A 27,216-nucleotide genomic window follows, 5' to 3' on the forward strand; every position below is an offset into this window, starting at 1 on the left:
AGAATGTGCGATCCTGAGCTTCCAAGATCCTTCGGCTCCAGTAACTGGACTCTCCACTTCAGTGCACATTATATTAACGAATATTTTAAAAGAAGCAGTTGCAGCATGAATGTCTCGTTGGGGCGTCAGAATACAATGATAACGGCCACAATTTACTCTGAAGTCATTATGCGCTAGGCAATCATTTATTCCACTCAACCACCTCACCAGACAGTTCCTCTCACTCATTTTCAATGAGATCCCAGAGACAAAAGAGTGGTTAAGTAACTGACCCAAAGTCACACGGCTAGAAAGCAGCAGGGGCAGCATTTAAACCCTGGATCTGCATGTTTGATGCTACACAGGCCCTCATACTAGCTGAGTTTGCCACCTCTCAGCATCTTATACCAGAAATCTACACCTGGCTCAGGTAACCAAAGAGCCTACCCAGGAGGCCGACAGGTTCTTTGGAAGTCAAAACCAGAAGCTGCCAGGACATGAACATCCAAAAAAATGAAAGCAAATCTCTGCCTTATGAAGTGAGAGCCCTTCCTCAAACATACAAACACAGAAGGAAAATTAAAAGTAAAAAGACAGAGGGAAAAAAAAAAACATTCAGCCATTCCAAAACTACTGAGCAACAAGAATTTTTACAAGTTAACGATGACATTTATTGCCTGTGAAACTCTTAAGGCATTTCCTTGCAATTACAAGTGAAATTACTTCAAAATGAGCCACTCAGGTTCATTAGCATAAAAAATCCTCTCTAAGGCAGGAAACTGGGACCCCATGACTTTTGCATGATTTAATTTCACTCTTATTTCCCCGAGGAGAGTAGCACGTTTTGTACAGGGTCTTTGTCTCTTTGTCTTGGATGAGCTCTGGGTTTCTCAAGGGCTGCGGTGTATCCCCAGAAAGGGGAACGCCACGGACCCCGTGTGCTTCAATTGGCTGGCCAGGTTTCTCTCTTCTTCCCTCGATACAAATGAACTGGAGTTACTGTGTGTTCCTTTAGAAAGCAGCGTCTTCCAATTATTTTGAATCCGTTTGATGGCTTCTATATTCATAGTTATGGTCTTGCAACTTTGCTATCTGTGCTGTTTAAATTGCTGGCTAGCTGCAAGAGGAGAGCCCAATCAAGTCATTAGCCACAGTCAAAAGAAGATGTTATTTTTATTTGGAGAGAAATTGTTTCTCATTTATCTTGGTTTCCCAGTGCTTAGATTGATTGTGTGGGTATCAATGCCAAGTATGATACTAGGTCTTGTTATCCTTGATCAAAAGGGATAAAGTGAGTTTTTTAGGACCCAAACTTAATGTTCTCTGAGTGCAATAATGTCATGGAGGGTTTATGTGGCAGAAACTGTTGTCACTATTCATTTCTCCTTTCCTCCTTTGCAATGAACTCTGGTTTCGGGCTGGAGATGTGGCAATGTAGAATAAAGATCAATTTCCCCTGCCTCCTGTTCAGTTAGGCATGGCCATGTGACTCAGTTTAGACCACTGAGATATAAATAAAAGTGTCACGTGGCAGCTTCAGAAATCCTCCAAAAAGGAGCTGGGAAACACCATTTACTATTTCTTCTTCACCCCTTTTACTTTTGACTGCCTGGAATATAGATTCAATGGCTAGAACTCTGCAGTCCTCTTGGGCTAGTCCTCTTAGGTTCAGCCTATATATGGTTGAACCTAGATCCCTAAGGACCTCATGGAGAAAAGCTGTCATGTAAATCCTAGACTTCCAATTCTGGACTTTTATGTGAGCAGGGAACCGTATGTCATTTAAGTCACAGTTACAAGTCTGTTATAGCTGAACCACATCCTGGTACTGTATTGAATTTTTCTGCTTCCCAGTGACAGTGTTTTGTAATATACAGAAAAAAACCTTTCCTTCAAAGGCTTAGATGAGTCATATCTGGAAACTGTAAACTACAAAATTAACTGTATTACAATCTGTATTACTATAGATCTCCCTTCTCCCACTTCTGCAAGGAGACACTCAGACTTCTATCCTGTTGGCATAAACTAGTGGCTTTTGTTATTAAAAGCTTACTGTATACTATACTTCCTGTGCATTTTATTTAATCCTTATTTTTTTAGCACTATTGCCTGCACATTACTACGCCCAGTACATAGCTTATGAGTGATCAAAGCCATCCCAAGGCGGGGCTGACTCCCTCCAGGCCCTGCCTAACCACAGCTGGACTCTCGATAACCGGAGGGGCTGAGGAGAGACCCTTCCTCTGCCTGTCACAGACCTTTCCTTGCAAATCCGTTAAGCACCAGGGCGGCAAGTGCCAGGCCGCAGGGAGTGGAATTCTGCCAACAGCAAGGTGACATGGGAACCCCCAGGGAGGGAAGGGACAGGAGAAGGAATCATCTGCTGATCTCTCCATATCGAGAGAGCCGGAGGCTAGGGAAACCTGTGTTCATGGGTTACTCTGGGGCAGGCTGGTGGAGGGAAAGGGGCCCACGTGGAGGCTCCCAGGGCAGCAGAGGCGGGGAGCTCCGCCCACCACCAGAAATGGCTTCAGCCTTGGAACTGGACTCGGAGATAATGACACAGCAACCTAGAAACCACAGGGCCGGTTTCAGATTGGAGGGTCGAACACCCAGAATTCATCTTTAACAAGACGGGCCTTTGGGGGAAAATGGCTCATGTGTTCTACGCTGGCCTTAAGGACAACCCCCATTGGTACTGAAAAAGTGATTAGTTTTCATTAACTCTCTATGGTATACACACTCACTGAAGGACTGAGAGCCTACTGTGTGCATGGGCTGTGATAGGAAGGGACTGGAGCACCCGGTGGATGAGGGGCGACCTTCCTGCACAGAGAGCCTCACAGTTCAAGGTGCCAGGAGCCACATGGAGAGGGCCTGGTGGAGCTTCTGTGAGAAGCATGCCACTCTGGGGTCAGGGAAGATCTGCAAGATGACGGGCCCAGGATCTGAGGGATGACTTTGACATCCCTGAGAACACAGAGAGAGAGAGAAAAAAAACAAAGTAACTCATGCCAGTCCGTGTAAAAGGCAGAAGAAGCTCCTGCAGACAGCTCCTGGGCCACACTCATGTCAGAGAGTCACAAACCTGCTTAGAGAAACGGCCCTGCACATCAAGCGTAGAGCCACTTATGTCTGTCACTCTTTAATAAGACGAAGGAGAACAAGGCACTTATCCTCCAAGATTTTCTGACCATCCTCCAAAACAGCCTGAGTAACAAATCGGCAACTCGATGATAGGGCGAAACACCCTGTTCTAAAAAATGCTACAGCAGAGGAGCCTTCCCACAGAAACGTCCTCCTTCACGACGCATTTTTATTGTTCCCTAGCCCAGCAGGATTGAATGTGTCTTTTAATATCAAACATTGATTCAATTATGCAGTAGCCTAGGAAGCAGGATCCAGGCAGAGAGCCACATGCTTGGCACACTGTGGCAATGCAGGGTCAGGGACACATGCCCTAGAGTCAGAAAAATCTAGATCCAAGTTCCAATTCCAATTACCACCTCCAGACTAGCTGTGTGCATCTCTGGTTCCCGATACACACAACCAACAGTAACAACGTATCTTGTGCAGTTGTTGATCTCAATTACATAAAATAGAAAGCATCCAACACAACATCTCAAATATACCAGTTCTTCATCTACAGTTGCTGTCTCACCGTCAATGGTGTGGTTATCATCCTATCCCAGGTCAAGTGTTCCAAAATGCTGAGTTTCACAGGCAAAGTTGCTATAACACAATTTTCAAGCAGAGATAGAGAATCCCATCAGCCTCACTTGTAACTACCGTGACCTTCTGAGTTACAGAGTGACCCAGGTGTTGCAACTAAGAGCTGAGTCCTCCATCCTGTGTCAAAATCATGACCTCCCTGTACTTTATGCAGAAACAAAGAGTTTCTGAAAACCCACTTGTGGGTTGGGAATGAGATCCAGTGACCCAATCCCATTTCCAACCTGTCAGAGTTCATTGCAATCATTTTAATGAACGAAGTTCAGCGAGTGCTGAGGCGGTGGGATGGTCAGCTCTATTCCTAACATACCCTACAGGACCCAAATTTTCGACAGTGGGATCCTCGGGGATCCCCATCATTCAGCTGTGCCTAGCACTTATCAGGAGTGGATAAAAATTATTCATGAGGTTTCCACGACTTCTTTACCTAAAATATTTCCACAGCTTCATTCTCTAGATCATCAGTTGCTTCTAAAGTGACTTGAACCAGACTTGGCACGAGTATTTCTTCTTTTTGCCATGTGTAAGCTTGAAAAATGGCGTCCCAGCTGGGAGAAGAGGAGCAAAAAACATCTGTGTGAGTGAGGCCCTTGCAGTCTATTAAGGAGGCCCCTGCACCCTGCTTCCCTACTGAGATCACCTTGGACTTATAAGAGGGCAGGGCGAGGGGGCGAGAGATGAGGCCAAGGAAGGTGGGGATGGAAACCAGGCCTCTGTCACCAAGAGTCCGAGCATGCAGGGATTCTGCTCTTCTCTCTGGTGAGCCTGAGCCGAGCTCTGTAGCCAATGAGACACGTCGCCTTGATGACCAGATAGGTGGAAATAAGTCACCAATCTGTCAGAGTGAGGGGAGGGGACTGGAAACAGCAGTCCACAGTGAGTGACCTTCTTGATCCTAGGGAGGAGGAACTCTGGGAGCATGTGGTGGGAAGTTCCCTGCAGGCCTGATTTCGTGTTCTTTGTTCATCTCTGGGGTGGTTGGGGATGGGGAAGCAACTCTGGCAAAATTAAGCACCATCTCTTGGTACCTGAGAATGGAGAGGAGAAAGAGAATCCTGAGCAGAAGGTGGAATAGAGAAAGTCTTGAAATATGTATGGCTGGATTGGGTTTCCTCGTGGGAGCACGGTGACAAGGACAGGAAGTGAGATGGTCTTTTCTGGGAGGAAGTCATGGAAGGAAGGACCCTGGCTGTCTCACTCACCAGTGTGTTCCCAGCTCCTAATACAGGTCATGACAGGTAGTAGGCACTCAATAAATATTTGCTCAAGGAGGGAAGGACTGGCACGGCAGGATCCACTTCTATGGTGGACACTCAGTAAGGATTTGTAAAGACTCACTGGATAAGTGCCCACTGTATACCAGCCATTGCTTTGCTGTGCCATGCTACTTACGAGTGCTGTGTTGTGCAAGCCCCTGTCACTCACTGGACACAAAGAACTCAAAAGAGAAAAGAGACAGTTCCTGGCCCCGAAGACATCATGGTCCTGGGGAGACAGACAGATCCAACTGCCGTACAGGACTTAATGACCACAGGCTTTGTCACAGCACAGGGAGTCACAGGGGGAAAGCATCACAGTCTTTCTGGGAGAGTCAAGGTGACCTTCAAACAGCAGGGACAGGATGAGCAGAGGACCATGTGAGGGGAATGTAGGGAGCTTATCCTCACGGGAGCAAAAACTTCTGTGGACAAAGAAGAGGGCGAATGAGTGGAGAAGGGAAAGGGGAGAGGCTTAGGCCTGATGGCCAGAGACCTGGAATCTCATCGGAAGCAGCTTCATGGAACTGGTTCTATAGGAAAGAGGAAATGGGACCAGCTTTGTCTTTGAACTTGTGCTTTATAAAGGAAGTCCAGTGAGAGAGTGGAACGTGGCCATGAGCAGAGGAGGGGGTCCATGCATGCAGGTCCACGTGCGGCAGCGGCTTCGTTGGCATTTAGGTTTCATGATTCCCATGAGCACAGAATTCCAGTGGACTTAGTATGTGTGGGAGTTTAGCAAGACCCAAAGCAAACACAAGTAAGTGTGACATAAAAGCTGCCACCTCCTGTTGGGTCTCTGTAGAACGTGCAGATATCAAGAAGAAGACAAAACAGTGGGGTTGGCTCTGTGCAGCCTTTCTGGCATCCTGGTAAGAAATACAATGGCTACAAAATGCAAATTGCTTGACTTCACTGCATACACCAGTTAGACGCTCGTCTATTTTCATTTACAACTGGCATCTTGATATAAAGATGAATGGCGAATAATTTACAATTTGAAGTGGTTTTTAGTTTTAACTTAGAACAACAATAAATAGTAAATTCAAACACCATGGCAAGTTGAGAGACTATAAAAAAGAAAAAAAGCAACACAGGAAAACTTTATAGTTTAGAACACTGAATGCACCCTTGCTCTGGGTCCCACAAATAATGTAGCCGGAGTTAATGGGGAGCCATTAAAAAATGTTGAGCAAAGAAGAAACATGACAAGCCTATTGTTTTTGAAACAATAACTCTCATGTGGAAGTTAGAGGCAGGAACACCAAGGAGCAAGAGGACCAGTCACTGCGGGCACACAGGCACAGGTAGAGAGGTCACTCCTGGAGCAGGGACAGAGGAGATGGACAGAGAGGGATAGATGTACCAGAAGCCAGTGGGCAGAGGACTAGGGCTTGCTGATTCACTGCAAGTGGGAGATAGGCAACAAGGGGGACAGAGCTTGACTCCCAGATTCTGACTTCCACCCTGGGCATTGCCTTCCATGGAGGAAAGGTGTGGGGTACGCGAGGGAGGACAGATGTGTTCACTGGGACTGGGACATGGGATGGACCCACCTTGTTTTGGTCTGGGTGGTTCCTGTCCTCTTCCTCCCTCTTCTGGTAACAGAGCCCACCTCCTCTGGCCTCACAGTGCAGCTCTGACATAGGTGGGGCCCTTCCCGGTAACTGGCGCTGTGCACACCCATGCACACAGTCACAGCTAGTGATTCAAGGAGTGGGCACCTCTGTGTCTAAAGACGGGACAATCAGAGCCCTTTTCAAGGACTTTTAATATTTTCTATCCACACCTCCAGCCCCACCTCCAGATGAGGTCTCAAACTGGTGGCTCAAACGATCCTCCTGCCTCAGCCTCTGGAGCATCTGATACTATAGGCATGGGAAGCACACCCAGCATGTATTTTTCAATTTTTCTCTCTTGTATCGGATGTGAGTCAGCAGCCCCCGGGTGACATGGTTCTAGCCACTCTAAGACTTGCATCTGGGAGAATGAAGCCAACCTTCAGGGAAATGTTTGGATGAGAGGTAGAAAGGGAGCCCTGGGGCTTTAGTTAGTTTAGTTGGGGCTTTAGCTCTCTAGTTCCAGGCCATTCTTGACTTCCTTTGTGCCCTGTCTCCTCATGCAATCCAAGAAATCCAACTCCCTCCTTCCAGATCTTTGGTATTTTCCTTAATCCAGTAGGAGCTGGGTTTAGCAGAACCAGGGATTGAACTCAGGAGTGCTTTACCCCTGAACTACATCCTCAGCCCATTTCAGTTTTTGAGACAGAGTCTCACCAAGGTGTCCAGGCTGGCCTCGAACTTATGAATTTAGGATTCTCCTGCTCCGGCTCTCTTTTGTCTTTGGCAACTGAAAAAGCCTGATTAATACCGACACACAGTTAGCTGCCTTTGGAAATAGGATATGGTAGGAATTAGCATATTCATACCTCAGAGAAGTGAACTGAGGTTCAGAAAAGATACATAACTTGCCCAAAGTCTTATGGCCAGCATCCTGCAATGCCGGGGCTCAAACTCAGGTCTGTCAGGCTCCAAGTCAATGGCCTTCCTACAATGCTGCACTTTCCTCTAAGCCATTTATCGTTATCAGCACTCTATTCCGCACACTCAGGCTTTCAGATTTAGGGATATTTGTGCTACAACTCTAAGGTTCTTGCTTGATAACCAAAACTTATCGGGACCAGCCCATGCTTTCTCTGGAGTGCTTCCCAGGCTTCGACTGTTCCCACTTTAAAAGGCACTGGTAGCAGAGGGCTGAGTTGCTAATTTTGCAGAAGTTCAAATTCAGTGACCTTTGACTGAAACATTATTTTCCTAAACTTTGTCATGTTTTATGAGTTCAAATGGAAAATCAAGTTTTAATTCCCAGCATGAGTCCCAAGGAGGTGATAAAAAACAGAGCCCAAGCCTGTATAACTTGAGAACAACTCTCGCTGACCTTTACTCAGGCCTGCCTGCTTCTTTATTTATCATTTGACTATTATTTTTATCATTTATCCTCTTCTTTTTTCCCCTTCCATTCCATTAACACAAAAATATTCTGAAGAGATTCTTTTCTGATTAATTCATTCTAGGGGTCTTTAACAGAGACCATTATCCCCAAATTGTTATTTTCCCCTCTTTGTTTTCAATAGTAGAGCCCCAATCATTTACACTAATTTATTATTGTTTTATTGAACTGTAATTCACATGCCATAACATTCATCATTTATTTTATCTTATTTGCAGTGCTGGGGAAGTCACCATTTTAAAGTGTTCAAGTCCATGGCTTTTAGCAGATTCAGGGATTGTACAACCATCACTGATATTTGATTTTGGAACATTTTATCACTGCCCTCCCCTATAGAAATCACTCCCCATTCCATCCCCCCTCAAGCTAGCTCCTGGCAAAGGTTAGTCTACTTTCTGTCTCTATGTACTTGCCCACCCTGGACATTTCAAAGAGTTGGAGTCTTATGTGGACTTTCTTGACTGGATTCTTTGATTTATCATGTTCAAATTCACATGTTCAAGTTCATCCACATCGGAGCCTGCGTAAGTACTTCATTCTTATTAATGTCAAAAATATTCCACCGTCTGGGAATGCCATCTCTTATCTTGCTTATCTATCGGTTGATGGACATTCAGGGTACTATGAATAATGCTGCTATAAACATTCACATTCAAGTTTTTGTGTGGACTGATGCTTTTAGTTCTGTTGGGTCTATACTGGAATGGATTTGTGGAGTCATATAATAACTTTATGTTTGACTTTTTGAGGCATTTCCAAGCTATTTTCCACAGTAGCTATACCATATTACATCCCCTCCAGCAAGGTATAAGAACCCTTGAATCTTACCTGGGCATCCTGAGCCTGGAAAAAGGCCAACTTTCCAGCTTCCCTGGTATCTGTGTGTGGGCATATGACTAAGTTCTAGCGTATGGGATGGGATGTAAGTAGGAGTGGTGTGTGCCATTTCTGGTGGAAACATGTCATTCTCTTGCTTTCTTCAAGCTGCTGTTTGGAATGCTGACTTAATGACTAGAAGGGGAGGGAGAGGGAAAATACTAGGGAATGATACTGGTCAAATTGTATTGTCATCTTGCGTGCATGTATGAATACATAACAAATCCCACCATTATGCACAAATATAAGGCACTGCTAAGAAATATAAAAAGTTTAAAAAAAAATGACTGGAAGACCAGCCGTCATCTTGGGCATGGAGCAACTTTGCTAAGGGAAGCCAGAGCTCAGTATAGAAGGATTCTTGACTGACACTGTGGAGGGAGGGCTATCTAGCCCTGGACTGATGTGGGTTTTTTTTTGTTGTTGTTGTTGTTTGGTTTTGGTACTATGGATTGAAACCAGGGGCGATTCACCACTGAGCCACATCCCCAGCCCTTTTTTATTTTTTATTTTGAGACAGGGTCTCGCTAAGTTGTTTAGGGCCTTGATAAATTGCTGAGGCTGGCTTTGAACTCGTGATCCTCCTGCCTCAGCCTCCCAAGCTGCTGGGATTATAGACATAAACTATCACACCCAGCACCTCTGAGTTTCTTGAAAATAAAAGAAAAACAAAATTCTATCATGTTTTAGACATATGTTTTTCTTATTAGTGGTATATCCAAATCAAATCCTAACTAATACCTTAATATAATGCCTCTACTCACTGAGAAATCTTTTTTTCTGAATGACAATTAAAAGCCAGTTTCAAAGTGTGGCACTAAGAAAATGAAGGTACTTGACATAAAGACCTAATTGTAATTTATGGGCTCCCACATGGGTCAAGAGAGATAGGCCCATAAATAAATAAGACAGGGCATAAGTGCCAATAAAAACATGTAAGTCCTATAGGCGGACAGAGGAAAGACAGATGAAGTTGACCAAAAGCAACTTAGAGAAGCTCTTATTTATCCTACACGTCCCCACTAATCTTTGGGATTCGAGAACAAGAAATCAGAATTTTTGAAAAGTCTTAGGAATTCAGCTATTCTTAATATATCTCCAATATCATATTTTTATTTATTATCAATATGTAAAAATTATTTAATAAATAATAAGTAGAAAGTTCAGTAATTTTTATGAAGAACTGCTTCCTGCAGGGAGCATCTGAACCCTGGGAAAGTCAGTGAATGTCACCGAGACCCAGTTGCAATGGCATAAATAAAGGCAGTGCACTACACAGAGTCTGGTTGAAATCGCCACTGTCGGATGCATTTTTCTAGGAACACTTGTAACTTCTTGGAACATTGCTCAAAAGACTTATATAGAGTATATTAAATATATAACACTACCGAGAGGAGTATTTTATTTCCTTTTGCAATGACTCATCATTAGCAGCAGACAGGGCCACAAACGCACGTGGCGACAGCTCAGAGCAAGGCTGCCCATTCGGTGGTGGCTGCCTTCCTTCCTGCTCTTTTGTCCTCCTCAGCCTGCAAATCCTCTAGCTTAGGAACCCAGAATCCTGAACATGCTCATCCCTGACTTGCTGCTCCTGCTGGGTTGGAAGCTCCTTGGAAGAGAGGGAGCCCCAGTCTCTGTCACATTATGGAACCTGTAGTGGCTGGCTCAGTGCTTGCGACCAAGTGCATGCTTCATTATGTGCATTGGGTTGGATTCCATTGACCACAGAAGTGCCACTTGAGCAGTTTTAGAAGATGTGCTGTTAAGGGGCTCCCGGGGAGTGAGGATTTGAGTCTGAGGGAAAGGATCTCTACAAAAACACAGGCTAGGGGACAGCATATTTTCAAGGACTACAGGGTAGGAGTACAGCGGGGCATGGCAGGAGACAGCAACAGCATGGTAGCCAGGCGCTAGATCACGCAGGGGCTTGCATGCCCTGCAGAGGAGCACAGATGTCACACAGAGGGGAAGCCTCTGAAGGGGTGGGGGTGGGTAAGAACACACACCCCAGGACAGACCTCCTAGTGGGAACCCATCTCTGAAGTGGCTAACTGTGAACAAGTTCTCTAAGCTTCCTGGGTCTCAGTTTCCTTGTTTCTGAAACAATCATTACCACAGCAAATAACTACTGAGGTTTGGGATATGATTGCAGGAGAGTCTTAGTCTGTTCCAGCTGCTATAACAAAATGGGAGATGTATAGATAATAGACATTTATTTCTCGAAATTCTTGTGGCTGCAAAGTTCAAGATCAAGGCACCAGCAGATTTTGTGTCTCTGCTTCAAGGATGGCTCCTTCTCTGTGTCCCCTCATAGCAGACAGGCAAAGGGGACAAAAAGACTCCCTCCTTTCCTAAAGAGGCTAAGCCCCTTCATGAGGGCTCTGCCCTCACTTCCTTGAGGAGTTGCCCTAATGACCCTCCTAAAGGGCTCACCTCCGAACACTACTGCATCCAGGACTAAGTTTCAATGTGTGAATTTCAGAGCAATGCACACATTCAAATCATAGCATTAACACAGGTAAAATAAGAATGCACATAGTAACAGCTCAATAAATATGTTTGTAATTAATTATTGCTATTGTTATCACCAAAGGGTGTTAAGTAGCAGAGTGACAATCCCCATCATAAGATGAACACTCAGGATCTGAGAAGGTCTCTCCCCCCTTGTCCCCACCTTCACTGATTGCCATGGTGGCTTCTCAGAGCTCAAGGATGCCGCTCATCCCTGGAGGGCTTCCATTTCCCCTCTCAGTTTCCACAACTGGCTGCAGAGTTGCACATGGAAAGACAGTTGGCGAACACACAGCCTCAGTCGCAGGAGTCCTGGGTAGGGGAAGAGGCCCAATCATTCAACCATTTTAGAAGCATCTGTTGTGGATCAGATACTACGGAGACAGCTGGGAGGTAAGGGGAGAGGGGCTCTAGGTGAAGGGCCTCGGGCTTCTAATGGGGGAGCCTTCCCTCTTCTCTGGGGTGCTCGGACAGTCCTGGCCTTGGGGTTCTTGGCTCTATCACAGCATCTATTTGAGCCTCGGCTGCAGCATCTGTACCATGGGGACCCAGTTCTGCTGCCTACCTGCCTGTGCAGCAAAATAACCGGGGGGTGGGGGGGGGTGACGAGAAACTTGTGTACATTGATACAGCAGGAGTGGGAGCCGTTTATTGTAGGACCGGAGGGGCATATATACATTTCACACAGCTTATCTTAATTAACATAAACTAGATACAGCAGTCAACCAATAAGGAATCTCCACACTTAATGGCTCACTGGTGTTACTTCACAAACCACTCCCTCTGGCAATATGCCAGGCGCCATCTTGACTTGTTTACAGACTCTAACACTTCACGCCCTCTCCTCGCCTCTGAGACCTCCAACACATCTGACCATCATTCTTTTGAGCGATGGCCTTGCTTCCTATCTTACTGAGAAAAAGAGCCCCAGCAAAGAACTTCTTCATCCTCCCTCATTTAATCTACCCACTCTGTCACTCTATCACACAGAATGCACTGTCCCTGCTTCTGCCTGAGGCCATCGCCCTCACTTGCCATATGGGTCTCATTCCTTTTTGTGACTCAAGGACTTTGGCCTTGGAGTTGCCACTTTCTTGTCTTTATTGCCTAATCTCCCCCACTCTAGGGGCTTGTTCTCATCAATATTCAAATAATCTAAGAAATAGTCTCTCCATCCCTTAGAGTCTCCCTGCCTTTTCTTTTTCTTAAAAACCTAAGAGGTGGTGTCATTTACAGCTGAAAAAGTTCTGATTGATGCGGGACAGCCAATGGAAACAGCTTGTAATTGGTGTCTTTATTCTCATCTCAGGGAGAGTAAATAAAGCAAGACTCAGAAAGGCCAGGCATGGTGAGGCACATCTGGAATCCCAGGTACTCAGGAGGTGGAGGCAGGAGGCAGGAGGACTGAAAGTTTGAGGCCATCCTGGGCAATTTAGGGAGACCTTGTCTCAAGGAAAAAAATAAAAATGGTTGGGAATGTAGATCAGTGATGCAGTGCCCATGCTTAATCCCCCAAACAAAACAACTTGCCCAAAGTCTACAGCGTCCCTTTGCTGAAAACAAGCAAACAAAGGAAAAACTTCCCCTTTGCTCATCGTCCCTGCAGTTAATTCCCCTCCAATCACCCCCTTATTGAAAAATCTCTTGAAGTAAGTTTTGTCTTCCCTCGATTGCTCCTGAACACATACCATCTGGCTTTCAAATGAAACTGTTCTTGTCAAAGTTTCTTACTAGGTTCACCAACCTCCAAAGACCAACAGCAAATCCCAAGGTCCATCCCCAATCCTCCTCTTGAGCTGACCTTTCTGCTGCCCTTGACATTGTGGGTCAATTCTTTTTTGAACACTTCCTTGACTGTCTTTAGGATGGTGTTTCCTTTGTATATAGCTTCTAGGATGCGATGTGAGTTTCCTAATCCTCCTCCTACCTCATTAGCTGCTGGGTCTTACATGTGTTCAGTCTTCTGATCTCTGCTCTTTCCTATCTGCATTCAATTCTTAAGAAATTCCATCTACTCTGGTGGATTAAATGTCATCCACATGCTGCCTCAGTCTCCCCCTGGACTCCACGGTGGTGCACCCAAGTACCACAGACACCTACACTTGGAGGTTTAAAAGGCATGAGTGCTCTGGCCCAAACAGAATGGTTGATGCCACCACCAACCTGCTCCTCCCCAACATTTCCTATCTCAGTAAATCCCAGGGCCTTTCACCCAATTGCTCTATTTCCCCCACCCCTAGGCCAGTGTAGCTTGTCAGGTGTGCTTTTAAGACAGGTTTAATTTTCACCACCTCTCACCATTTCTACCACTAACCCAGACCTTGACTCAGACCTCATAATCTCTTGCTTGAATCATTGCAATAGCCCCCTTGGAACCCAGAGAAATTCTTTAAAAGTGTAAATCAGACCTCGCCACTCAGCAGCTTATATTTAATGAGCAGTTTTCTACAATACCCAGAACACCATCCAAAGTCCTTCCGGTGGACACAGGGTCCTCTGTGACCTGGAAGCTGGCATCTCTTCCCCCTGTACCCTCCCACTCTTCCCTGCTCACTCTTCTCCAGGGCTGCTGGCCTTCCTGCTCATCCTCACACTGAGATGCCTCTGGGTCTTTGCACTTGCTCTTCCCTCCAGGCTTGGTTTATTCACTTGCTTTATTCAATTCTCAGCCCAAATGTCGGTCTCCTCAGAGAATTCTTCCTGCTTACCCCATTTCCCACAATCCTTTATCCTGTTACTAAACATTATCATATACTTATCAATTTGTTTTTGTTTTTTATTCTCTCCCCTATTTAAATATAAGCTCCATTAGGGCAGGGACTTCTATGAGCTTCCGGCTACATTCAGAGCTTCCGGAGGAGAGCCCGGTGCTTAGGAGGTGCTAAAAAGTGAGTCTGTGACAGGAAAACCCCAGGATCGTGGTATCAAATGGAAAGAAATTCACGAAAACACTTTTCAAACTGAGGAGTATTAACCATGTGTTAGTTATAATGACATCTGTGGTACATTAATAAGCATTTCTCAAGCAATTGCTTATGTGTTGGATAAGGCACAAGGCACTTTAAGTACAGAAATAAACACTCTAGCTGGAAAGTTGGGGTGGAAACAAATAGAGGTGGTGTTATTCTAGAATTATAGAAAGAATGAATGAAAGTCTCTGTCTCTCTCTGTCTCTCTTACACACACACACACACACACACACACACACACACACGGTCATCCTAAGCTGGGATTTGCAGGCTGTAATTGGGCTTGTCTGAAATGAAGCAAGAGAATGGTCACCGCAGGCAGAAGAAAGAAGATCTGTGCACATGGCCTACTGACTGAGCAATCTGCTCAAAACAGGTGTCTTTGCTCTCACTCATTCTTGAAGCACCTCTCCGACTTGGGCCTCCTGGATACCTTTTTGCGCCTTACTATTCCATTTTCCCGATGGTCCACAGAGCTCATCCTCTCTTCCCACAGGTCACGGTGGTGGCTCCAGACAGTAATTTCATCTTTGTACTTCCTGTATCCAACCTTCCATCTGTCCAGGGATTTCAGATACAGTTGGAGGTGGGGGACAGACACGTTTTGTAAAACCTTTAAAAATTATGGGGACAGATACTTTTTATGAAACATTTAAAATTTTTCATGTTTACTTAAATATTCCTCTTACATAATTCATAATAAAGACAGCAAAGTGAGTGTGAGTGCTGGCACTGAACATTTTCATCTATTACACAAATGACTGGATGAAATAATTAATGAAAAGAATTTATAAATGTGTTATAGTCCCAGAATTTGTTTTATAATTTAGTCACTTTGAATTTGGCATACAGTTTCCCAGAGAAGCAATGTTATAATGGGTACTTAAGTACCAAGAAATCCCACAAAGGCTGTTTAGCTCATAATGTAGCAATAAAACGTAGAAAAGTAAAAAGGATTGGAATATTGTAAGAATATGATCTAAGTAACTTTGAATATTGATGTTCAAGGAAAGGTGATTTTAATTAGAAGATGAGACGGTTCACGAAAACTATGGCAACCCCCAAGGGAACTTCTGAGCCCTTTCAAAGCTTCTGAACAGCACTGTCTCCATCTAATGTCTATTTTCCAGTGAAAAGGATATAATTGGCATAATCATATCCTCACACTGTTCTTACAATCAGAAGGGAGGAAGAACTCGAATCTGGCCTTAAGGATGAGGATTTTGGTCATGAGAGAATCCGGAAGATTATATGAGGTAAAATTAATTGAATGGTAGAAATAGAGGAAAAGGAAGAAACAAGTGCGGTCATGATTCCATCTGCAGGGAAAAAAGAATATGATGGGGGGAAAGATGGTCAACGGAGGCCATAAAGTAGCACAGGACAGGCTTGGCCATTACCAAGGGAGTGACAGCAGCATGCCACTGACCTTCAGAGGTGTTGGCAATGCAGATTCTCTCAACATACCAAGGTGGCTTCTGCAGAATACAGAATTTGTACGGCATCATAATCTTCCTGTTGATTTTGGTGATGTTTTCTACTGGATAAGTCTTACTGATTCCTACAGAAGGAACTTCCTAAAGAAGAGACGCTTGCCTTTGACAAAAAGAGACGGTAAGATCCCTTTGCCAACCTTCCCCACCCCATGTGGCTTCCTTATCTTCTTTGGCAAGCTTCACTCTAATGATCCTAACCAAATCATTTAATGCTCTGGAATCGGTTTCCTCATCTCTAAATGACAACTCTGAACTAAATCATTCCTTCCAATTCTAAAAATTCGTTGATGAAATTCTCCAAAAAGACATAACAAACCAGCAGAACGAGACCTAATTACATGGCCTAAACCAAAGAGCTGATTTCCAAGACTAGTTATCTCTGTCACAGAGGAGTCATAGTGATCCAGCTTTTCCTAAACTTAGCTGACCTCTCTGCTCTCAGAACTGTTTCAGGGCAAGGAGATTTATCGAGCAAAATTGGTGTGAGAACCGTAGGGTTGTCCTTCGGTTTAAAAAAAGGGATGAGGCCGGGAGCACTGGCGCATGCCTGTAATCCCAGCCTCTTGGGAGGCTGAGGGAGGAGGATAACAAGTTCAAGACTAGCCTCAGCAATTTAGAGAGACCCTGTCTCAAAATAAAAAAATAAATAAAAGGGGCGGGGATGAGGCTCGGTGGTTTAAAAAAAAAAAAACGCTCCTGGGTTCAATCCACAGTACCAAAAAAAAAAAAGGTGGTGGGAGGTTGGTGGTGGTGAGAGTAATTGCAGCAAAATCTGTTAGCTACTATCTCCTTCGACCTAAGAGGGTTTCTGAGTAGCCACAAGTAGATAAAAACCTCATCTCCCCACACTGGGGTTCCTCTTTTGGGTTTTGTAGCATCAACTGGCACGCGCACGGGGCGCACGCGCACGGGGCACACGCGGCCATGACTGCGGAACCCTAACCCATTAAGCGATGGAAGAGCCCCAGGGCTGGTCCCGAGGGTCGCGGCTCCCCGCGGACGGAAGCGCGGCCGCCACACTTCCGGCGGCCGGCGGGACGCTCGCCACACTTCCTGTTGATCGGCTCCGCTGGGGGCTGTGCCGGGCCGGGCCGGGCTGGGCTGGGAGGTGGGCGGGCTGGCAGGCGGCGGCGGTCACTGGCCAGGCGTGGGCGCGCGGGGCTGCCGCGGGCACTGAGAGTCGGCTGAGTAGCCTGAGCCCGGAGCACCTCGGCTGCAGCTTCGCGCCCTGCGTCCTTCCATCCGCCCTCGCCCAGCCATGCCCGCGGTGGACAAGCTCCTGCTGGAGGAGGCGTTGCAGGACAGCCCCCAGGTACCTCCGCCGATGGGTCCCGTGCGCCCGCAGGGGCGAGGCCGCGGAGGGGCGCCTCCTGAGGAGGGGGCGGGCCGGGGACCCCAGGAGCCCCCGCGTCGCGACCCCTCCCGGGACTGACTAACTCTGGCTCCTTCGCTTGTTAGCACAGTGCCCGGGGCAGACGGTTCGCGTTTTGGTGCCTTCCTTCTGCCTTCTGTCAAATAGAGAGAATGAGTGTACCTGTCTCTTGGGTAGTTAGGAGAATTAAATGAGAAGGTGCTTGTAAAGTTTTGCTTTTTAAATCAGACAGTTCGCGGTTCAGAGTAAAGAAGTTCATCTTGACATTCGGAGTACCCCTGCTGATGTGACCAGAACCGGGGGGTTTAGGGTCCAGAAGGGGAAGCAGGGAGGCTGGATCCCTCTCCCAGCCTCTCTGGCACTATTTTCCATTGTGAAGAGAAAATGAACAACACCTGCCCCATTTGTCGGGCGAGGGAACCTCATTAGCACGCTTGAGATGCGAGTCCTTTGAGCTTGGGGGTGAAAACTGGTGTGTAAATATAGCAAACGAGTGCAAATGACACTAGTTCATGAGCTCCTAATTCATAGTCTTTCTCTGGGGAGCTTTTGTTCTTCATTTGACACCCTCCCACCTGACCTACCCTTGCTTCCTATCTCCTTTCCTGGCTCTGCATCCCTGGGTTATTTAAGTTTCTTTATTTTCTAGTGCCAAGATTAAGCCGTTCTTCTCCCAGTTTCCCCTCTTTGGGGGTTCCTTCCTTTCTCTCCTGAGTGAATTGTACCACCCAGGATGACTCTTTGAGAGACTTATCTAGTGCTCTCTGCATCTCCACCCCTGAGAATAAGTAAACAGGGCTGTGTGCACCTGTGTTTTGTGCGCATTTCTTTGTGATCCTTCCTATGCAGGCAAGTCGGGCACTGTAAGCAAGCTGTGGTTTTTCTTTTATTTTTTTGCAAGTTGGCATCCACTGACTGATTTTTCAAAGATCTCTTTTATACAACTCTACACTTCTGGTGTTTTTAATTGAATTGGACTCCATGATAGGAGGCATTTCCGCCAACCTCCCACCAATTGAATGGGAATGGAACCTAATGTGAAATTTCCAGTGATCATTGGAAACCGAGTTCTCCACTTGCTTTGTAGTTGGGGACGCTGAGATGCAAAGATACATTGCTTTCCTAACCAGACATGGCTCTGGGCAGGCCAGTCTAAAGAAGCTGTACTCATTCCCTGTGCTGTCCTCACTGACAAATCACATTCTGAATTTTTGGCTGTCGCGTAAATGAATACACGCTGAGTGGCTTGAAGAATTTGCAGCACTATGAGGGAATAGTAAGAAGACTGGCAAATGAGTCAGGAGACCTGGGTTGCAGTTCTGGCTCTAACACTGAGCTTACCATGTGATTTGGGCAGTCACTTAATCCCCATCCTGTGGCTGGCTAGTTTTTCTCATCGGCAGAGCCTCTACAGAATGAGAGACACAGAGGAGATGATCTTCAGGGCACTCTAGAGGCTTTAAGCTCTTGTCTTATCTATGGGGTTTATGATTTTGAGCTTTTATGTGGAAAAAAGAAGTTTAGACGCATTATGATTCCTATTTACTGTTCATTTTAATATAGGGAGTGTATTATTAAGGGTTCTTGATGTGGTTGCTGTACAGAATGGAAGCTACCTTTAAGAAGGTCTTTAATAATCATTAGAGCATATTTTGTGTATTTTATATGCAGCTTGTGCCTGGTACAGCTGTACTCCCAAGGAGATTCATAGACTTGGAAGTGGAAGGAGTAATCTAGCTCTTTCATTTTATGTGGAAAGAATAAAAAGAATAGCAAAAGCTTAGATCATGTGTGTTATGTGTGGACACTGTTCTAAATGCCTTACCCCTCTTAACTCAGTCCTCCCAATAGTCTTTTAATCTAGGTCTCTCTTAAAATGATTAAGGAGCAGAGAAGTTATATAACTTTCCCAAGATTGTACTCTCTAAAGTGACAGAACCAGGATTGGAACCTAGGCAGTATGCATATTAAAGGGATATTGCTTAAGTTAGTCCAATTACTTAGCACCTGGCTTTTCTGTTATTGGTGACCTGAAGTTTGTTTCACTAAAAGGAAAAAAATCCTAAGAAACCAGCTACTGTTTGTTGCCTCTGGTTTATGTAGGAGAGCTGTGAGGTTGCTTAAGTAACCTGGTTGCACAAAAGCTTTTGTGTTTGAACTGAGTGACCCAAGAAATGCTGAATAGAAGTTGTCTGACCTTAGACACATGTATTCATTTCCTCCTTTTTAGTTGGCAGTGCTGCCTGATGTATTTAGAACTATTCTGTGTGTGTAGTGTATTATCCCTGCTTACCTCTGCTATATGAGAGGCAGCGTATCTCCAGGATGAGAGGTTGGACTCCATGGCCATTTGTCCAGCCACCACTTGCTGCTAGGAATGTGATGTAAATGAAATTCATGTGACTGCCCTCGACCGGCTCACAGTATGTTCCAGGGCCAGATAAGTGTACAGCAGTTCCAGGACAGTGTGAATGTTGCTGTGAAACATAGGGACATGGATGCTTGTACTTTGTCAAGGGGCCATTTCCTTATCCTATAAGTCATACATTTCCAAGACAGAAGAACTATTGCCTGCTTTTTTTTTTTGGCGGGGGGGGGGGGGGGGAATGTTTTGTGCTTTTTTTAAAAATTTTTTAATTTTTTTTTAGTTGTAGTTGGACACAATACCTTTATTTATTTATTTTTATGTGGTGCTGAGGATCGAACCCAGAGCCTCCCATGGCTAGGCAAGCACTCTATGGCTGAGCCACCATCCCAACCCACTGTTTGTTGTATTATTTTGCAATTGGAATCACTGAAACAGAAATTAAAGACTTAGTTCTGAGATTTTGCTGTGAGTGGCCCAGCTGGGAACAGCCCTCTCCAACCAAATCAGGTCTTTCTTTTTATGCCAATGAGATGCTTCCAAACATAACCTGGGTGGCCTTGTATGGCTTCATTGTGGAGGGGTTTTGTCCTGAGGCTCTTTTTATTTTTATTTATTTATTTTTTACATTTTTTAGTTGTCAATGGGCCTTTATTTTATGTATTGATATGTGGCGCTGAGGATCGAACCCTGTGCCTCACCCATGGTAGGCAAGTGCTCTACCACTGAGCCCCAGCCCCAGGCCCTGAGGCTCTTTTTATTTATAACACCATTTTACTTAGACTTATGATTCTACTAGTTAATATCTTTCCTTCCACCAAAAGATGGGAATAGAACTTTGTTTTTAACCTTAAAAATTTTTTAAAAATATTCTGACATTAAAATTGAGCCATTCCACAATAACATGCTACTGAGAAGGTCTAGGATGGCTGAATTAGGTCACAAGCTATTTCTTTACTAAGGTAAGGGAATAACACAGACCTGAGGCTATATCCTTAGGGTGCTTGCTTTTTTCCCCTCCTCTGGCTGTGGATGCTCCTGAGAGCATAGGGTAGTACAGAAAGGATGGAATTCAAATCCTGAGTTTTCCACTGTTCCCTCTGGCAACTTATTTACCCTGTCTGAGCTTGTGTTTGCACATGTACAGCGGGAGAATAGAAATAAGCTACTTTCCAGGTTGTTAGGGGTTTATGTGCCTGCATGCCACAGTAACTTCATGAGTGCTGCTGCCATTGTCTTTGTGACTCGCCAGTGCCTGACATTTTTTTGAAAGTTCGTTATCTTCATAATCAGCATCCTCTGCCATCACTGTGTATTCATTCGGCCCTGCTGAACACTTCACATACATTAGTTATCTTGTTAACTCTGCTAATTAGTGCCAGAGCCTGGATGTGGACCCAGGAGTGATGGACCCCAAGTGAGTCACAGCTCCTCTGAGGGGCCCCAGCTGACTCGGATCCCCTGTAGAGTGGGGGGTCATTGCTCCTCAACCTTGAATCTCAGTTCCCAGCACAGATGCTGGCTGAAGGCAGGAGGCAGGCACAGGCCACTGAATACTGACAGACTCCCAGCGTGTGTTCTGAAAAATGTCCTTTGACAATATTTGTTTTTTAGATAAAAATTATAACTTAAAGAAATGTAACACAGAATTCCAAATCCGAGTTTTTTCCTACAGGTTGTCAGGAAGTCCAGTGGGTCACAACCATGACTTTTGTTCACAAATGAAATAGGAAAAAAAGAGTGTATGCATTCTGTGGATAAATATTGTGTGGTGAAACCTCTGCTCAGGCCTTAGTGTGAAATGTATTTCATACCACGGGGTTTGATTTTTAAGTTTGAAGAACTCTTCTAACATGAGCTAGGCACCGAATGAGTTCCCTGATGAAGTTTACTCTCCGCGAGAGCTCTTTACACACTCCTTTACAGTCTCTGCATGATGGCCCTGTGATGCTTCCATTGATAAACATTAGTACCGAAGAGAGTATGTAGGTCACAGAGCAGGGAATTTTTTTTTTTTTTTATCCTGGAAGACCTCAGTGAATTGCTGTGAGATGCCCCAGAGTCTGTAGAGCAAAAGGAGGTTCCACTTCTGTTTATGGAGGGACCTTTGGGCCCAGGGATGTCTGGGCCCAGCTGCATTCAGGCTAGAGGGTGGCAGGCAGCCCACAGCCCCAGGTCCCTGGAGTAGTGCAGCACTGTGGTGGCTCAGGCCCTAGTAGGTGGGTGCATGGCAGCGGGGAGGTCCTAGGATTGACAGGACATAGTGGCAACCCAGGCCACTTTGCTAACCTCTCAGCAAAAAGAAAAAGAAGGGATTGAAATTTATTTGCAGGGAAGTAATGAATCTTAATAAATTGTTTCTTGTAAAGCACTTTGGTATCACCTCTAAAGATATTTCTGTAACTTACGTTTTATTCTTTGCCTAATGAGTTATTTTCTGAAGTGGAAATCCATTATTGCTTAGTGTAGTATTTCAGATTCCTCCTGAGCTGGGCACATTCACAAGAGTCCCATGAGTAGATATACCTCTTAAGTGATGCCTTAACACCTGTTAGTGCACCATTTTATATGTAAATATTTCGTAAACAATATTGCAGTGCTTAGTGTGTGCCGGGCACTACCATGAAAATGCTCGGAAACACCCTCCAGCGAGTGGCATAGCTCAGTGGTTCTCAGAGCTCCTGGGAGCGTGACTTCTGGAAGCAGGGAGCTGCCCTTCTTGTTGCTGTTTGAGTTTTGTGCCCAGAGCTACCTCCAATGGGCCCAGGCAGCATGAAATTCCTAACCACAAATTTGAGAGTTGGCTGAATAAACTATGATGAAAAACAGGGACCTTGCAGCAGTATCTTAGGAGGGACGGACGACACACTCTGCAAGGCTGCCAGAACCCAGACCCAAGCAGCTGGCTGTGGGGGGGTCAGGCTCCAGTGGTACCTGAAGCCACATCTGGCACACAGAGGGGCGCTGGCCTTATGGACTTGAAAGGAGAGTGTGTCTGTCCTAACCCCTCTTTGTTGGACGGACTTGACTGGCATGTCGTAGGGGTTGAAGTCAGGACAGATAATAGCCCTTGATTCTGAATTCTTGGCGGTGCTGCGGTGGATCCCAGGGCCTTGAGCTCACCAGGCAAGGACTCTAGCCCCGAGCCAGGCCCCCAGCCCCAGTCACAATCTTTCTAAAAACAGGTTTTCCTTCTGTGACCCTGACAGGAGGCACTGTTGCCCTGCCCTGCGGTGGGAAGGGTAGAGAGGCAGCTCCTGCTGGCTTTACTGATGAAGGTGAAGCCGGGCCCAGGCCCTGCCCTGCCCACCCATTTCCACTTATGCATGTGCTCGCGTGTTTTCTGCCTCCTTGTGACTTACACTGAGAAATCAACTCGGCCCCCTCTCTTGCAGACTCGCTCTTTACTGAGTGTGTTTGAAGAAGATGCCGGCACCCTCACCGACTACACCAACCAGCTGCTGCAGGCCATGCAGCGCGTCTTCGGAGCCCAGGTAGGCCGCCCCTTTCCCTTGGGCCAGGAGAAATTTGAGTTGGAAAAGCTTCATTTAAAAATTTGAAATAAAATCAGAATTGCTTTTCTCACTTCTGTACACCTCCCAAAACTAAGGCATTCTCTTTTCTTTATTTGAGAAAGAGTAGTCTTCCTGTAACAAGAGCCCGTAGACAGAGACCACGGAACTGCTTTTCATTTTTAAAAATTCAACCCCAAAGGGAAACATTGGAGTCTCCTCTTCCCACTGGTAAATGAGCGGGTTCAGTGTTTTGAGATGTGCTCTTTGTCTCTCTCATAAATGGACAGTCTTGAATGTCAGTGTGGGAGGGAGCCATGTTTTTTCAGAGCTTCCTCTGAAAAGGACTTGAGTCACAGTTCTGGAACTATGGGGTGGCTTCTTTGTTTTGAGGAACAAATATCTCTGGCTTGCAAACCCATGGAAAATAAATTGCTGAGTAGCCAAAGTGAAGCTTTTTAAGATCAAGAAGTGCCATGTGAGTAACTTTCTAAGGGAAGATTTATGAGTCACTTAAAAATAAAATTATGTTACACATCAAAATATGGCAATTGATAATTTTCATTATTAATTCCTTGCCAACTTAAATCTGTATTGTTAATGTTTCTTTTTCTCATTGGATGATTTCTAAAGACTTAAATACCACATTCAGTATTGTATAACTCTTAATAACCATATGGAATCATTATTATATAGCTCTTAAAACTCATGACTCATTGTCTTATTAGTCATTCATACATGGAAAAAGCCTCAGTCCTTGACTTTAGGGAGCTTACAGTTGGGTTGGGAGACAGATACACACGTCACCAGCAAGTGCTATGAGTACTAGGGAGGAGGGTTGCCTCATCCAGAGGAGTTGTGTTAGTCTGCATTCCATAGCTGTGACAAGATACCTGAGAATATCAACTTAAAAGGAGGAAAGGTTTATTTTGGTCCACAGCTTCAGAGGATTGCGTCCACAGTTGCTTGACCTTGTTCCTTTGAGCCTGTGGCCAGCCCATGTAACAAAGGGACCCCATGCGAGGAAGCTGAGGAAGCTGTCGGCTCATGGCAGTCAGGAAGCAAAGAGAGGGAGAGGAAGGAGCTAGGGTCCCAATATCCCCTCCAAGGGCACTCCCAAGTCACCTAGCTCCCTTCACTAGGCCCCACCTCTTAAGAGTTCCACTGCCTCCCAGGAATATCACAGGCTGGTGACCCAGCCTTTAGCATACAGCCTTTGGGGGCCAAACTGTAACAGCTGGGCACCCAAAAGGAGTGATTGTATTGTTGAGATTTATTGAGTACTTAACAGCTGGAAGGCAGTTTCAGGAGCTTTTACATTGATGATTTCATCTACCTTCCCCAGCAGCCCTGTGAGGCTGGTGTTGTGATTATCCTCCTTTTGTAGGTCAGGGAACTGAGTATTTTGATGACAAGTAACTCGCCCTGGTCCACCCAGTTAAGTGTAGCAGAGTCTTTAGTCTCAAACTTCACTACTACATGGGACGGAGGGTGGAGGCCTGGGCTGGGGAAGTGCAGTAGAAACAGAAGGAGGTGGCTGCTTCAGAAGTGTCAGGAGGTGAGAGGTGACTGGATGAGAAGGGGTCTGGTGGTGAAAGAGGAGCCAGGAACGTGGGAAGAGGATGGTTAACAGCACAGGGTATAGTCGGGTAGGAGAAAGCACTTCTGATGTTCTGTAGCACAGCAGAGTGACTCGTTAACAATTAATGGAATATTTTAAAATAGCTAATAGAGAAGATTTTGAATGTTCCCAGCAGAAAGAAATGATAGCTGTCTAAGGTGTAGACATGCCAGTTACCCTGATCTCATCAATACACATCGTGTATATGTGCTGTAGTGCCACGCTGTTCCCCATAAATATGCAAATTACTGTGTATCAATTAAAAAATATATATATGTATTTTTAAAGGGTGGGTAGGGAAAGCAGGGCACGTGTATGTATACCCAGGTGTACACATGCAGGGGGGTAGGGCAGGGATGGGGAATGGCCAGGGGGCTACACAGTTCTCTCTTAAGACATCACAGTGAGGAAAGAGGTCTTGTTGGAAGTTCAGATCCAGAGTCAGAGCTGGAGACACACATATGACAGGTAAACTTTGCAGTATTTTGTGAGTGTTACTTTTTATCTACAACAAAAAATCAAGTCCTCATTTGTGACTTTGCTTGCCACTTGTTTTGGTAAAGACATTCAGAATTTGGGAGCTTTGTTGATTTTTAATTTGAAGTCCTGGCTATTTATGTTGGCATTTTAAAATATTTTCCCTAAATACTAGAAATATAAGAAAAGAGACTTTTTTTAAAAACTTATACTGAACTTATACTGACTTATACTGAACTTGCTTGCCATTCAATAATTTGAGTATTATTATCAACGATTTCCCTCCTGTTTGAGGCTGAAAGCCACTCCCGAGAGTCTGTGCAGCTTTTCCATGTCTGTCCGAATCATTTGCCTGGAGAAGTGAAACAATCTCTTATGCATCTTTTCTTTTGAGCCAGAAAATCTGTTTTGCCAAAATTAAGTAGGTCTTGCATTCCAAGAGGCTGGAATCCAGCTTTTAATTCACAGCACATGATCATCACGTGGGTCCTCTGGCCAGAAACCCTTCCTCCCGCCTGGTTCTGCAGCAGAGGCTGGTGACAGTGTGGGGTCAGTGCTGCAGGATGAGCAAGTGGCGCTGATCAGATGTGCTCAGGTCAGCTGGGGCATGGATCGTTGGTTTGTCAGGCTTATGTGAAAGCTTCGGTGTTGTATTGCCTTTTAAATTTGAGAAGGAAAACTTTCCTGAATCTTCTTTGGTCAGTTTGCTTTGATATATGTCTATATATGTGAGTCTTTATATGTATTTAAATGTTATAAATATTTCATATCTACATCTTATTAGGGGGCACTGGGTACTGAACCTGGGGGTACTTCACCGCTGAGCTACATTTCAGCCTTTTTTTATTTTTTGAGATAGGGTCCCACTAAGTTTCTGAGGTTGGTCTCCAACTTGTAGTCCTCTGCCTCAGCCTCCTAAGTCAGAGGAATTACAAGCGTGCACCACCACACATAGCTGATAGATGTGTATTTCTAAGACAGTAATATTTCTCATCGTCTTCGTTTAAGTTTGTTTTCCCTGAGTTATATTTTCTTGGTTTTATATTATTCCTTAAATACTTTTTACTAAGACATATTGAATTAGGTTAATAGTACTTGTTTTTAAGAATAAAATTATAAAACTCTTAGACATAATTTTTCATTATTATTTTTTTCTTTCTTCTTACTTATTTATTTATTTTTTCAGCACTGAGTATTACACCCAGGGGTGCTGTACCACTGAGCTTCATCCCCGATTCTTTTTTAATTTCCTGTTTTGAGTCAGGATCTCGCTAAGTTGTTGAGACTGAAATTCAAACTTGAGATCCTCCAGCCTCAGCTTCCTGAGTCACTGATATTACAGGTGTGCACCATGATGCTCATCTCATTAGTACATTAGTAAGTTCAGTATAAGTCCAGTTTTTTTAAAAAAAAAAGTCACTGGTATTACAGATGTGCACCATGATGCTCATCTCATTAATATATTTTAAAAACTGTATATAAATGCTGCTGATGGATGATGAATGTCCTTCAGCCCTTAGTTTTAGAAAGAGGAAGAGAAAAAGTATAGAAAGTTCTGTGAGCAGTTTTACTCATTGTGACTAGTTGAGGGACTTTTTATATTTCATTTGGCATAAGCTCTGAAATGCAGCTGTAGGCCAGAAGTGGTTCTCAGCATCCTACAGCAGCAGTCCCTGGAGCCACATCTGGTCTCTCTGCTGTCATGTGCCTTTGCATGTGGTGGGGCTGAGTCCTGCCTGTGGGTCATTGGAATGAACGAAGCCGCGGGCATTTCAGGGCACTGACAGATCAGAACTGGTTACGTGGAACACGACTGTTTTGAAAACACTGAGTTTAAAAGCTTTAGTAGTATCTGAACAGATGCATAACTATAACTGTACGTAAACTTTGCATTAAACCCACATAAATTTTGCATTCAGTATATTTGTTATGATACTCGTTCTGATTCTGGTAACCTGCCATAATTTTGTTCCTAAAGGGTTTAACATTTTTTAATTTTTCAAAATGGACTTCTTAGGGCTTTACAGTGATATTTACACAG

General features: G+C 44.9%; 1 protein-coding gene across 2 annotated transcripts in view; it reads left to right on the forward strand.

Annotated features, from left to right (window-relative positions):
• Positions 1 to 16,918: 16,918 nt before the first annotated feature.
• Appl2 (adaptor protein, phosphotyrosine interacting with PH domain and leucine zipper 2) overlaps positions 16,919 to 27,216 on the forward strand; it is a 48,525-nt gene continuing 38,227 nt past the window's right edge. For both annotated transcript variants that reach the window (XM_027943142.3, XM_071609575.1), the window contains exons 1-2: positions 16,919 to 17,140; positions 22,961 to 23,059. In XM_027943142.3, coding sequence (XP_027798943.2) covers positions 17,087 to 17,140; positions 22,961 to 23,059 — 153 coding nt within the window. In that variant the 5' untranslated portion in view covers positions 16,919 to 17,086. The remainder of the gene's footprint in view (positions 17,141 to 22,960; positions 23,060 to 27,216) is intronic.

Source organism: Marmota flaviventris, chromosome 3, assembly GCF_047511675.1.
Source record: "Marmota flaviventris isolate mMarFla1 chromosome 3, mMarFla1.hap1, whole genome shotgun sequence".
Lineage (NCBI taxonomy): Eukaryota > Metazoa > Chordata > Mammalia > Rodentia > Sciuridae > Marmota > Marmota flaviventris.